This window comes from Notolepis coatsorum (assembly GCF_963971535.1).
Source record: "Notolepis coatsorum genome assembly, chromosome: 7".
In the NCBI taxonomy this organism is placed as follows: domain Eukaryota; kingdom Metazoa; phylum Chordata; class Actinopteri; order Aulopiformes; family Paralepididae; genus Notolepis; species Notolepis coatsorum.
In genome coordinates, this window is record NC_140171.1 from 9,122,233 (window position 1) to 9,136,816 (window position 14,584).

At 40.8% G+C, this 14,584-nt stretch overlaps 1 protein-coding gene across 4 annotated transcripts in view; it reads right to left on the reverse strand.

Annotated features, from left to right (window-relative positions):
* Positions 1-3,802: 3,802 nt before the first annotated feature.
* The window catches only part of parn (poly(A)-specific ribonuclease (deadenylation nuclease)), a 30,529-nt gene continuing 19,747 nt past the window's right edge, over positions 3,803-14,584 (reverse strand). The window contains exons 17-26 of one of the 4 annotated variants that reach the window (XM_084318844.1): positions 13,243-13,353; positions 12,361-12,430; positions 11,933-11,988; positions 11,636-11,722; positions 11,468-11,542; positions 9,333-9,495; positions 8,127-8,248; positions 7,694-7,760; positions 7,043-7,197; positions 3,803-5,494 (exon numbers count right to left, since the gene is read on the reverse strand). In XM_084318844.1, the coding sequence (XP_084174970.1) occupies positions 5,448-5,494; positions 7,043-7,197; positions 7,694-7,760; positions 8,127-8,248; positions 9,333-9,495; positions 11,468-11,542; positions 11,636-11,722; positions 11,933-11,988; positions 12,361-12,430; positions 13,243-13,353 (953 nt within the window). In that variant the 3' untranslated portion in view covers positions 3,803-5,447. Of the gene's footprint in view, positions 5,495-7,042; positions 7,198-7,693; positions 7,761-8,126; positions 8,249-9,317; positions 9,496-11,467; positions 11,543-11,635; positions 11,723-11,932; positions 11,989-12,360; positions 12,431-13,242; positions 13,354-14,584 lie in introns of all 4 variants that reach the window. The other 3 variants (XM_084318846.1, XM_084318845.1, XM_084318843.1) reach the window with 3 other exon arrangements.

The following is a 14,584-nucleotide window of genomic DNA, read 5'->3' on the forward strand; positions in this document are numbered from 1 at the left end:
TCGGAACCAACCAAATAGATCATAATTTTGGACAAATAAATGATGATCTATTTGGTTGGTTCCAGTTGGTTCCGAAATAGGTCTTTAAAGGTATGCACACGCACGTGGTAAATGTAATTACAACTCATGATGATGAGTTAAGACAAGATTAAACACTACAAACCTTAAAGTCAAAGGGAAACATGTTTTTGAAATGCTTTGTACAAACTCTTGAAGTGTTTTTGACAGTATGTTTTGTACAGTGCCTTCTTACTGTATATTTGTGCCATTAAAAAGGCAATTATCTTTCAATCAAACTGCAGTCGTTTTTTGGTCATGATCATAACGGTGATTAAAATAAATACTCACAAAAACTCACATCTACCGCTGAAAGGGATGTGTGCAAACATGTTTGTTTCTATCAAGGTTTAATATGAATATTTAACTCATAATTGTTGGGATGAAGTAACGCTATTACTCGCCATGGCAGTCTTTAACTGGAATTTCACTTTTAAAATTGAAATGCTACTCCTAAGCCAGGTTCATAATAGTATTAGTGAACATTCACTGCTGTATCCCATAGAGAAATGTTTGTCCCATGTCTTGATTTGTGATGTTATACCAATGTAAAGAAAATGAACTGGAAACGGATGGAAGGAGACCTACTGTCCTCACAATGAAGGATAAAGGCATATTCTCATTTAGTGTTATGAAATACAGGTGCATCTCAATAAATTTGAATATCGAGGACAAGTTCATTTATTTCAGTAATCAAATTCAAAAAGTGAAAATCATATTATAATTATATAGATTCATTACACAGTGAAATATATAAAAGCCTTTATAAAAATGTTGATTATGGCTTACAGCTAATGAAACCCCCAAAATTCAGTATCTGAGAAAATGTGAATATTACATAAGACCAATAAAGAAATATATATATATATTACAGAAATGTCGGCCTACTGAAAAGTATATGCACTCAATGCTTGGTTGGGGCTCCTTTTGCATGAATCAATGGGGCGTGGCATTGAGGCAACCGATATATTTCCGCACAACAGTAATTTGTTTATATTTCAGAAGTATAATCCAAGACTATAGGTCCCTGAAATTAAATTGAATGAGGAGCCCGAGGGGCGCCAGGGTGGTGCACCACATAACGCACTGTAGTGCAACACGGCCGTCCCGGGTTCGACTCCCGGACCCGGCGACTTTTGCCGAATGTCTTCTCCCATATCTCTCGTCCCATTCTTCCTCTCTGCCGGACTTGTCCAATAAACAAATACAAATATATATATTTTTTTATATAAAAAAAAAAAAAAAGATAAAAGAATGAGCCCGACACCTGGGAGGAATGGTGGTGTTGACAGCAGACGACAGGGACAGCAGTGGTCACCATCTTACTAGTAGATGACTTTAGATGTAGACAAGACTGATGAAACTTCACAAGTTTGGACTCAATAAAGATGAACATCTTACCAAGACTGCTATACCTGTTCCAGACCCTCCCAGTGGAGATACCCACACTAAGCAATTCATGGAATGGGATAGGCTAATATCAAGATTCCTCTGGCAGGGGAAAAACCCAGAATCAGATACAAAACGCTACAGACAAGAAAAGAAAAAGGGGGAATAAACCTACCCTGCTTACGGGATTACTTATATGCAGCCCAACTGAGGCCCATAGTTTGCTGGTGCGCCCCATCGTACTCAGCAAGATGGAAGGAAATTGAAAGCGAAATGACAGACGGGGTCCAACTAGCAGCAATAGTGGCAGATAACGAATTAATAGACAACATGAAAAAAAAATTATTGATTAACGTAGCACTGAGAATCTGGCAGGACACGATTAAGCTGTGCGGAGTGAAGGATCCTCTCAGAATGTTGAGATGGTGTGCATTCCATTCCAATCCCCCCCCCCCCCAATAAATCAGATGGCAGATTCAAAGGATGGGCAGATAAAGGCCTAACAAATTATTTTACCTTTGTCCACAAAGGGGTGTTCCAGAGCTTCGAATCACTACAGAGAAGACATGGACTGGAGCAAAAAGATTTCTTTAGATACCTGCAGATACGACATTACTTCAATCAAAACCTAGTGGGAGAAATAGGAACGGGAGAATGAGAAATCATGGAAGTGTTTACATCAGCAGTCAAATCTTCTAAATGTAATAGGATCGTCTCCAGAATATACAGAGGACTCTGCCAGGCCAAATCGAAATCAACTAACACAATGTACATAAAGGAGAAATGGGAAAAAGAATGCAATATGTCAATCTCAGGAGAGCTATGGGACAGATTATGTACACAACAATGGGAAACAACAGGCTAAAACAACTGGAGGGAATTAGGCTGGAAGAACCTAGTAAGGTTTTTTATCACCCCATGGCAGAAAAAACATCAGGGGACCAGGGGAAAATGCTGGCGATCCTGTGGGCTAAACGAAGCCAATCATTCACATAAATTCTGGTAATGCCAAACTCTGGCACTATACTGGCAAGAGATACATAAGAACCTAGAAGCCATTTTTGATATTGACATGCCCTTCAAAATCGACACCCTATACCTAGGAAGCATAGCCTATGAAAAATGGGACCTCAACGACAAGAAATTGATAATGATGCTTCCGATAGCAAGCAAGAAAGCCATTACAAGAAGCTGGTTAAAACCAGAGTCACCCACAGTAGAAGATTGGATAGACGTAACTCATGACATCTACATAATGGAAAAGATGTCATTTTCAATAAAAATTCAGCAGGAGAAGTTCTACCGGATCTGGTCGAAATGGACAGAATATGTCAAACACACAATCTGACTTCTGCTAAAAGCAATAAGGATCAAATGTAACGGATCCTCCCCAGGAACAGCCGCTAGCCGGTCTGTTATGTTGCATTATTGTTTTACGTTATGTCGTATGTTCGACCCTATCTGATGTCCCTTTTCTTTTTTTTCCTGTATGTTTTGGGGTCTTGTCTTTGTTTTTATTACTGAGTTTTTTCCCCTCTTTTTGTCACCTTCCCCTCATCCTTTTTCCTTCCCAACTCCTGCTCATTCTAAGTTACCTGATGTGTACCAAAAATTCTCTCTAGTGGCCATCGCCCACTGGGAAAATAAAACATTTCAAAAAAGAAACTTCAAGTTTGACTCAAGTGAAATATCTTTAAATAGCAGTGTTCAGACTTTCCCCCCCATTGTCCTAGACTTCTGATGGACCAACAGGCATCTTTTCTCTCATTGTCCTAGACCTCCGATGGACCAACATGAGTCTTTTCTCCAGTCAAACCGCTCCACTGTACGACAGCCAAGAGTCTGAAGAGGAGAGACAGGGGTGGGCTATTCTCAAACGGTGAATTATGACAGTGGAGCGCAGTTTAATACAAATGTCTAGTTTCAATTACGAAAGGTGGCAGGATGGCTTTGTGGTAAATGGAGGCGCCAGCCAGTAACTGCTGGTTCGATCCCATGTCCACTGACGGGAGGGTGTATTGCAAGGTGCCCAGCCAAGTGCCCTCAAGCAAGGCACTGAACCCCCAAACTGCTCCACAGGCAACCCTGCTCTCTGATGAAACACGTGTGTAGGGGACCATCTAGTTGGGATGTGCAGAGAAGAATTAATTCTACAACTACCTTGTGGCAATTGAGGATAAAGTATATCCTTCTAAAAGCGGTGAGCAAGGCCTGGCTACACAAATACCCAGGTAAGCAGCGTGTATATGGTTATGACATCAACATTTAACAACCAGATAGAATTCATGAGGGGGGGGGGGGAAACAGTGTTGTCGTGGAATACAACTTCAGCTCAAGGACATGGACAGAAACGTACTAAGAAATATTCTTTATTTTTTTCCCTCTTTGTGAGGAAATATTTTTGTATCATTTTTATACTTTTCCTTATACAAAAAAATGCAGACGTATTCTTAACGTTTACATATTTCGCATTAGAACATCATATTGACACACTCCTACGCAGACAGTTGGGACGCCATCAAAACATCTCTGCCCAAAGAGGACGTAAAGTAACCGCTGCTCCCTATACTAATTTCCCTTATATTGAATAAATAATATTATATTATTGTTCTCCCCGTATGTTGTAGTCTTTTATAAATAAGAACTGAAAGAGAGTTTGACTAGCTTAATTTGTGGTTATTTGGGATACTCTGTATGGACCCAATTCAAAGTTATTGCCGCTACTTCTTTCAAACTAATCTGGTCGTGAATGTCTGGATTTGGTGCAGATTTGGTCTCTTGGGCAGAGCCGTTTAGCAGGCTGTGACGTACAGGTGTAGCGACAGGGCCGTTAGCAGGCTGTGACGTACAGGTGTAGAGACAGCGTAGGAGTGTGGTTTTGACACAGTTGCAGGGAGTTACAAAAAAAACATGAAACAAAAAGGTCAACAAAAGAAAAAACAACAATATTTACGTACAAAATAAAGACCACCAGCTTGCTTTGATTAAGGGTCCAGAATGCCACCAATAATAAACATCACACCATTATCATTGATAAGCTCAGATTGATAAAATTGGAGAAGTTGACAGAACTAGGTGTACATTAAAAAAAAAAAGGAACCAAACATTTGACTGCATTTAAAATACTACAGGACCCTGACAAAATTGTAAACTACAGGACCAGTCAAGTCAGTGGCATATTAAAAGGAACGCAGCACCAAAAAAAATAAAGCCGATTAATTATGTTCACAACGTCACATGTACTCAAACTATAATCAAATAGTTGTGTTAGAGTTAAAAGTTAAGAGTTAAAAACGTGCAATGTCACTACTTCCCAGAATAATACACATCATAATGACACACATTTGAACTCTTTCAACTCAATGACTCAAATGCATTTGTACAAGACAGTTCAGTGTTTGGGATACATGTCGAGATCATGGCCATAATGAAGGAGCTTATTCTTTTGGTGGCGTGTTCCTTTAACTCACACACACAAGTTCTTGATACCCAGGCATACAAAGACAAGTGGATGACTCCCTCACATGCACAAACTCACGCATACAAAACATACGCGCACACACACAATATAGGACTGCGTGGAGGTGACAGGGTGGTTAAAAATCTGTGAGCGATTCCAAACAGACATTACCATGGTGACAGATTCCAGTCTCATCGACGGGAATACAAATTACTTGAATTACTTTTCTCTTCTTCTTTTTCAGAAATGTGTAGATGTCTTAAGTGAGTGGTGTGTGCTTACTTGGAGTCGCCGGCTCCTCTCGTTACAAGCTAAGAAAATGGCTGCTGTTATGGCTTTAGTCTTCTCTTTCAACAGTCCAGTCAAGTGTGTTGGCTGGTAGCCGTGGGAACGATATCGTTGAGGGGGGGGCTGCTTGAGGCATGTCCCATTTCTAATGATGAGTGACCCAGAAGGATAGGACTTAAGTGCTGAGGAGACATCAGGTTCAGGAGCCCAGCGTGGAACCAGGCCTTGGTCTGATGAGGACGTCTTCTCGTCCTCACCATACGGGAGGGACATCAAACAGGGCCGTCGTAGAGTCAGCCCCTGCAGCAGAGACAGTGATAGGAGGTTCAGATAGTTCATATCAAACAGAGAGCCGTCGTAGAGTCAGCCCCTGCACCAGAGACAGTGATAGGCGGTTGAGTGGGAATCACCAGAGGCCCTGTGAATCAATACTGTCATGATACGATAGTATTGCGATTTATTACCTTTTTCAACTGCAAATTATGTCCCCAATGGGAAACTGTGAACATCTGCAATAATACTCGTTTTATCTAAGATAACATTAGTTTTATGTTATGATTTGTTATTACGATACTAGACACTCAGGCACCTCGTGTATGGATGTGGTAACTCTGGGATACATACAACTGAAATAAATGACGATGGAATCCCGATAGGTGGCAGTGTCGCCTACCTTTTGAGTACATCTGGGCCAGTCGGTCCCGTCTCCCATGAACTCAGCTGAGCAAACCGTTTGAGAGAGGTGGCAATAGTGATGTGTGTAGCGAACGATGTGGAGATTATCATGAAGAGGAAAAACAAGAAGGTACATTGGAGTCCGCATTTCTGGTAAAATCAGAAAAATACTAAAGCCAAACTGGCCGCACATGTTGTAATGTTATCCGTTCAGAGCGCCTCACCGCACCGCAGTAGTAGCAAGAGAGCACGTCCAGAGCCCAAATATTTCACTGAAATGTTCAGCGATAGCAAGATTACCGGGACCCAGAATGGATGCCAAATCGAGAAGCAGGCAAGATTACCCATGGTGGTTGTGAATAGAACAATAATATGCATCAACATGAGCCCTTTGACCCGGAAATGTATAAGTGTCGAGCAACAAGCACAAACTGCACATGCTTCACAAAAGACTCGATATCTTACTAGAAAATGAGCAGGGATTTTTGGGAAACTGGCAACTCTTTAGCCTGGGATTGCACAGGAACAGATGTATGTAGAAATAAACGGGTTGTTCCCTGTTGAGTATAAATATAAGCCTTTCAAATGAGCCATAGTATGTCTCCATAGCTATAATATACGATGGATCTACAAACATCGTCAAAACTGTCTGAAACGCTGGTGCCAGGGAGTAAACTTGGGAAAACAGCGTGGCAGTCAATGAGTTAAGGAAAGAAATACTTTGGATCCCTGTATTGATACAATATCACCACACAAAATATCGCAATACTAGTATGCATCGACTTCCTCAACCACTGGTTGATGGCAGAATTTCCCTGCCTATTAAACTCCTACAGTAGGTGTGACTTTTTTTATGAACATCTCTGCATTACTTCAGAAAAGCCTATAATCTTGCATTTGCTCATTCCCAAAACAAAATATCTGATGCCAAGAGCCATGTGTATCAAGAAAAAGATGTTAAATAAAAAGCAGATTTCCTGTAATTTTGATGTAAAGATCTTAGATCTCTCCAATGTTGGAAAAATCTAAATTCTTGTCATCAAAAATTGTTCATTAGAGCAAAGCCTCAACACGCTGTGAAATTGCCTTGCATTGTGCTCTCATATCAGCTACCTGTGGCCAGTTTGCAGGTGTGAAGATTCGTTTCCCCATGTGACTACCACACACACCCACCTTCTGCCTTCCTTTTCTTGTTCTTTCTGCCTTTCCTGCTCTGATTGGCTGCTGAGGGCTGTTGCCAGGTACCCGCCTCCTCAGCTTCATTGCTCGGCTCTGAACTCTCAGGACTTCCGTCTTCAGTACTTCTCCCTGAAGAATCCGACGTTGACCTGCGGGGCACAGAGACCGGTACATTTATTTGGTATATTGTAACAGGCATGTTGTGGGATCTTGCATCACAGACAGCTGGGGGGTAAGGCTGTCCCCGAAGCCTGTTTTTGGGATTCGAACTTAGTTTAATTTTTTTTGTTTATATATATATAAATATCCTCAAACTAAATCCTCAATTTGAATAAAGTGATATTAGTTCTTTTTTATTAAATCAACTTTCCAGCCCCAGACCCAGCCAAGGGAGAAGCCCCAGCCAACTTTCTTTAATGAATATAACTCATCAGTTTTAATACTATAATATTAGTGTAGCCTAATCTTTATCTGCAAGAAAAGCCCCATTGGTTTAAAAAAAAAAAATTTATACATTTAATAAAAAATTAATAATTCTAATGTTGATTTACAATTCCAATGCCAACGTAACTAACGAAGGTTTGAACGTTCGGGTTCAGCCCTACTGGGGGGCGATATGGTGGTGTGTATGCGTGGTGTACTTACGCCGTCTTCAGCCACCCCTCTGATGTCTTGCTGTCGACCACACCTGCATACGTCTGATCACACACATCTGGAAGACGGCAACCAATGACATGAGTAGGCGAGTCAGAGCCTACAATACAGAGCCCACTACTCGACTTACCCTGCCATTAGATTACATATTATTTATATACAATTTATTTATATACAATTGAAGAAAATATATTTGTGCATTGCAGCAGTATTAATAAATAATTGCTGGATAATGGATGAGAAAAACTAAAGTTAGTAATTAAAGTTAAACTATTGACCATTTGTGACCAAATGGTAATCTAGTAAAATGTAATCTGCACTGGGATATTATTTTTCTAAAATACTGTGAAATATATGAAAAACATTGCGATAAGATATTTATTTTATATATATTTAAGCCCAGCTTTATGACGGGTATTCATACCGTCAGTTTTGATCTTCTTGCTACCTGAGCCGTCTGAGTGAGTGTACTGACTCCATCCGCCTGGGCTTTCTGTCGTCACCTGCTCCTCACCGGTAGGACTGCTGCTGCGTTTCCCCAAAGACCTGGAAGAACAGGCCACATATACCATGAGTAAGACCTGAGAAACACAGGCCACATATACTATGAGTAAGGCCTGAGAAACACAGGCCACATACACAGAGTAAGACCTGAGAAACATAGGCCACATACACAGAGTAAGACCTGAGAAACATAGGCCACATAGACAGAGTAAGACCTGAGAAACACAGGCCACATAGACGCCACATATACTATGAGTAAGACCTGAGAAACAGAGGCCATATAGACACAGAGTAAGACCTGAGAAACACAGGCCACATATACTATGAGTAAGACCTGAGAAACAGAGGCCATATAGACACAGAGTAAGACCTGAGAAACACAGGCCACATAGACAGAGTGAGAAACACAGGCCACATAGACAGAGTAAGACCTGAGAAACACAGGCCACATATACTATGAGTAAGACCTGAGAAACAGAGGCCATATGGACAGAGTAAGACCTGAGAAACACAGGCCACATAGACGCAGTAAGACCTGAGAAACAGAGGCTATATACACAGATTATATAAAACATCAAATGGTAAATGGACTGCATTTATATAGCACTTTTATCCAAAGTGGTTTACAACTTACAGCTAGTCCTACTGAATCCAAGGGGAGATGAGTCTATAGCTACTCCTACTGATTCCAAGAGGAGATGAGTCTATAGCTACTCCTACTGAATCCAAGAGGAGATGGTTCTACAGCTACTCCTACTGATTCCAAGAGGAGATGAGTCTATAGCTACTCCTACTGATTCCAAGAGGAGATGGTTCTACAGCTACTCTACTGAATCCAAGAGGAGATGGTTCTACAGCTACTCCTACTGAATCCAAGAGATGCATCTACAGCTACTGAATCCAAGAGGAGATGCATCTACAGCTACTGAATCCAAGAGGAGATGAGTATATAGCTACTCTACTGAATCCAAGAGGAGATGGTTCTACAGCTACTCTACTGAATCCAAGAGGAGATTGTTCTACAGCTACTCTACTGAATCCAAGGGGAGATGGTTCTACAGCTACTTGACGACTACAGGCCCTGGTCCCCCCCGTGTTGGTGCGCGAGTACCTGTTGTAACTGTACCCGGTGGCTCTGGAGGAGGAGGTGTAGTGAGATTTCACCCAGCCGTCGTCCTCCCAGGTCTGGGAGGTGGGGCCCGGCTTCTCCCTCTCCTGCCGCCTGCCCTTGATGTACTCTGCGTACGTCTGGATCCGGTAGCTCTCTGCGTAGCGGCTGGTGTTCATGGCTTGAGGGAAAGGAGAATCCGATACAGATCATTATTGATGGTTCAAATCGAATCAATTAACACGACGCTTGCAACCCATTTAATGAAATGTGATCACTTTCTTGCTTATAATATTGATGCATTCTTTTATTAACTTGATGTTTGTGAAGCCATTTAATCAAAATGACCACTTCTTCCTTGTTTTTTTCTGCCATTATATCCATCAGTTTTGCTCACACTTGATTGTTCTTTTTGTGTACAATATAAAGAAAATACAAAAAAACAACCCGAGAATGAGCGACAACAAAATGCCATAGAGTTATGTCTGACAAAAGAGTCAGCTTCTTAGAAAAGGTTTAAGTTTCTCTCAAACTAATGCACAGTACTTGTTCAAACTACCACATATTGTGGAGCGACATCAAATTGTCAATGACTCTCAGCTCTAGTTGGTGTAGACCAGGGGTCAGCAACCTTTACCATCAAAAGAGCCACTTTTCCCCCTCCCACAAAATAAAATGCTCAGGGAGCCACACAACCTATTTACCCTTAAAATGAAGATAACACTGTGTATAACGTTTTATATATCCCCAAGCATACCCCACATTTAGCATAAACGCCTGACAATTGCAAACCCAAAGTAATTTGCGATTTATTATACTTTAAGCACAGTTTGTTGCATTAATGGAATTATAAAGCAACACATTTTTTTTTTTTTTTTTACTTTTTATTGCCGTTTCTACCAGTTATAACAAAGGAAAACCTCAAACTCTTATGGAGAAAAAATACTGGCTGTTTTTGATTGATTGATTGAAAAGTTTATTAACAGATTGCAGAATGGGTACAGTACAGTACATCTCAATACATACAATTGTTAAGGGGATGCAGACCAGAGAAAGACTTTAGTCTTGTTTACATCAGGGTCCCCCATTTTCAATTCATCATAACATATATGACATACATGACATACAGATAGACAGTACTGCTACATCTATACATTTATGACATATCAGATTTGCAAATACAGTACTGTTTGTGATACAAAAGTGTCCAGAAAAGGAGTGTATATACATTTGGCGTAGAAACTGTACATTGGAGGAGGTTGGTGGGGTGGGGTTGGGTGAGGGCTGTACATTGGAGGTGGGGGGGGGGGGGGGGGGGGTTGGGTAGGGGACACACACACATTTTACACTGTACATTGGAATATTGACAAAGCCTTACTTGGTCATTTACTGTACAACTAGGTTAGGACATTTGTAGGGGCCAGTTTCGAATTGCAGTCTCACGTAGGTGTTTTTTTAGAGTGTTTTTGAAGGTGGGTAGGTGTGTAGGTGTGTAGACCCATTTCTAAATAAAACACAGAAGAGGAGACAAAACACTGGTGTCTGTAGACAGACTTTGAAATAAAACCCCTGAACTATTCAGGTATATTTGAGTCCTTCCCTTATTTGTGGAACATTTATCAAATAAAAAGTAGCCAACTTTGAAAAAAGACTACCATGTGTAGACCTACTTTGAAATAAAACCCTGAACTATGCAGCTCTATTAGAGTCCTTCCCTTATTTGTGGAAAATCTAATTTTCACACCACATATCAGGCACATAGGTAAGCTTGCATCGTTAGTCGTGATAGCAAATTAATCTCTCCACGCTGAATTAAACCCTCTATTTTCCTCAGACTCCTTTTTTTTTTTTTTTATCCATGGTTAGCTTACTGGGGGTCAGAAACTCAAGATTAGCCACTTGCAGACGGCAGGGAGAGGCGCGGGGTGTGACGTACTGTATATTTTTGTTGAAATATTTTAGTTGATGAAATTCTCTCATTTCAGTGTCACAGTATGACATCGATCTCCAAAAAAAGAAGAATATTTAATTATTTTTTTTATTTTTTGGGCCAGGGAGCCGCAGCTGAGCGGCTCCGGAGTCGCAGGTTGCTGACCCCTGGTGTAGTGTATTCTAGGAGGTGTGGTCAACTCTAGGGGGTGTGGTCAACTCACCTATCTGTACCTGGTCCGTCTGACTTAGACAGACGAAGGCCGACACGTCGTCTATCCACGACACCTGGATGTTACCTAGGTAGCAAAAAAAAAACAGCACGGATGAGGGAGGTGGGAATGGGAGAGCTGGACCACAGGTCACAAGTAAGTTGTAAGATGTCGTCTCACCGAAGGCACTGAAGAGCTGGTAGAGGTCACTGGTCTTCCACTCCTTTGGGAAGGTGACGTACAGAACATGGTCCCTCTTAGGCTGCACTGTAGAAACAGGAAGGGGGCGAAAGAGAGGGGTTTCAAAGCAGAGATGAGTTTTGATCAAAGGATATCAATGCAGTCCACAATGTTATTTGCCTTTCTTACAATATTTCACGTGTAGAAATGTAGAAAAGTGCCACGCAAGCAATAAAATACAATTCCAACTTAAGACCCCACTGAAGCAATACACGTTCTATGTAGCTGTTCACTCACAGTCCGGTCCAGTGATGTTGAGGTAGGGAATATCAATGATCCTCATGAGGAACAGCCTGGAGGAAAGAGGAACAGAAAGACGTCAGTTTATCAAACATTCTTAAAAGGGGAAAATGCACCCTAAAAATATTATCCACATGTGTTGCTTCTATAATATTGCACAGCTAAAGTTTTGATTTGTGAATATGAAGCCTTAAGCTAAACACCAGACAAGATGACATCAAGAGATAAATCTGACAGTGAATAGTGGAACAACTCCTAAGACACTAGCAACCCCTGGTGATTTTACTGGGATATGGGTACCGTTTCTGATTCAATTTAGGTGCAATGGCTCAAACAAAAGATTCTATGAACCCAAGTCAAAGGTGTTGAATAGGTAAGGCTCAATAAGGAATAAGACAAGTATAAAAGGTGAGAGCATGTCTTACTTGTTGTAGAAGGGCTCAATGATTTTAGAGCGTGCTGGGATGTGGAGTTTAGGTGGAGTCAGCAACGAGCCTGGAAGGAAATAATTAAATACCATGCAGATCAAATTAAAACAGTCAGTCTTCACCGCAGCCTCCTCCTCTGGTCAGGGGTTCAGAGTGGAGATGCTCGTTACACAGGATTACCTGCGCAGGCGTGAGCAATACCACCCCATCAGGCGGATAAGAATGATTCTAACAAACACCTCAAAAGTGAGGTTAAAAAATGTCACATTTTCTTTTTTAAACATTGTTTATTGGTATTTTCTTTTTTTTTCTTCAGTTTTACAGCATCAGTTCAACAACCATACAAAAGGAAATGCTGCCAACTGCCCCCCCCCCCTCCCCGAGTTATAGAAAAATAGATACAAAATAATATAAACCACCCCCCCCCTAAAAGAATAAAAAATTATAAACAAAAAGAAAACCTCTAGGCCAGACCACCCCCTCAACAAATTCAGTTTTTTTACACATTGAGAATTTAGTAAACCCAGTTACACCCATCTAACAGGTGCCCATACTTATCTATACCAAATAAATAATCTTTTCTCTTCAAAGAGCAACTAATAACATTTACAGTATCATTCATTGCAATATACATTGCAATATATACCCATCAGAAAGACAAAAGGGAGCTTCAATAATAGCCTACATCGTCAACCTACTATGTAATCTGTTCTAAGTATTGCCTAAACCCAGCCCAGCATTTATCAAAGAGATGTGTTTTTTTCTTAAGATTTATATAAAAAAAATAAAAAAAAAAAAAAAAAAATCACATTTGAGGCAATAATAGTTTCACACATATTAATTAAATATTATTTAATTAAAAGGCTTTTGTTCCCTTACCCAGGTAGTTGGCCATGGCGATGAAGCAGAGGCCAGTGATGTAGGCGTCGTAACCCGCCTCGTGGAGCTGTTCTTGGGCCGTGTTGTAACTGGGGAAGCCCTGTGCGCTCTCTGGTGGAGGAACGGAGGGGAGCAAAAGGCATGCAAGAGGGAGCGATTAACTGCATTGTTAAAAACCAGTGTAGAAATGACCATATGCATGATGGGGATGGAATAATGTGACTTTCAATGTGTTCTCCGTGTCGACAGTAATTGGAAATGTTAATCTTTTGTAATAGGCCATTTAAAACATTCAAAATAAAATAAAAACTAGCAGTACTGTTCTCTATGAGTCTAATTTTGTAAACCATTGAAATAACGAGGCAGCAGTTTACTCATTTTTAATAATAATAAACTTGTTCAGGGGACCTCAAAAACCTATATTAACTTGTTGAAAAGGACTAAAATATGTCCCCTTTAATAATGCTTTATTGAGTGTGCCAGTGAGCCAGCATTGATAATACTAAGTCACTGGTATACCGTCAATCAAAACGGATCCATAATTAATATTATCCGTTGTAGCTGCGTTTACATTTAGTTGAAAACCTCCCTTCAGGTTAAGGTGTGACGTCTCCACTGAGGTTAAGGTGTCTGCACTGAGGTTAAGCCAGGTGAGGTGTGTCTCCACTGAGGTTAAAGGCCCACTTGCATGTTGTATTTTTGTTCAATAAACAATGTGACTAGGCCAACGGTGACTTTCATGAAGAGGGGGAAAAAGTATCGAAATTGACCCAGTTTTAGCGTTTTTATCAAACATTTTGTCAACCCAACCACCACGCACGTGGATATTTTAATCCATGGTTCATAGCGTGCGCATGTCATCTTAATGATGACATCACAGCAGGTACAGGGCAGCAGGGGCTCTGATAATCACAGGCAGGTAGTGGCAGGAAGGAGAGCCTTCTTGTTATTACTAGCAGAGGAATCTGTGGCTATCTGTTTCACCTAACACTATTGCTCCGTGATCATAGCCATTTATCTCTAAAGCTAACAACTATTTGTAAAAGCCACAACCACATTACCATATTTGTAAATACTGTAAATCATTGTACATATAACGTTAGTAGCTAAGTTAGCTAGCTTGGTAGCCAGCATTCTCAAAACTCCTAACATGCCCAGATTTAAAATAGTTCTCTCCTCTTTGTATACCCTTGTCCACAAAGTATTCTGCCAGGGAACTTATGGACACGACAGTAGTAAGTTAGTAGTTATAAGGTGTTTGAGCTTAACGTTAACGTTAGTTAGCTATCGTGGTAGCCCCTTTCGTGACTGTGATGCACCGAGTGCTATCCGAGGGGCTACT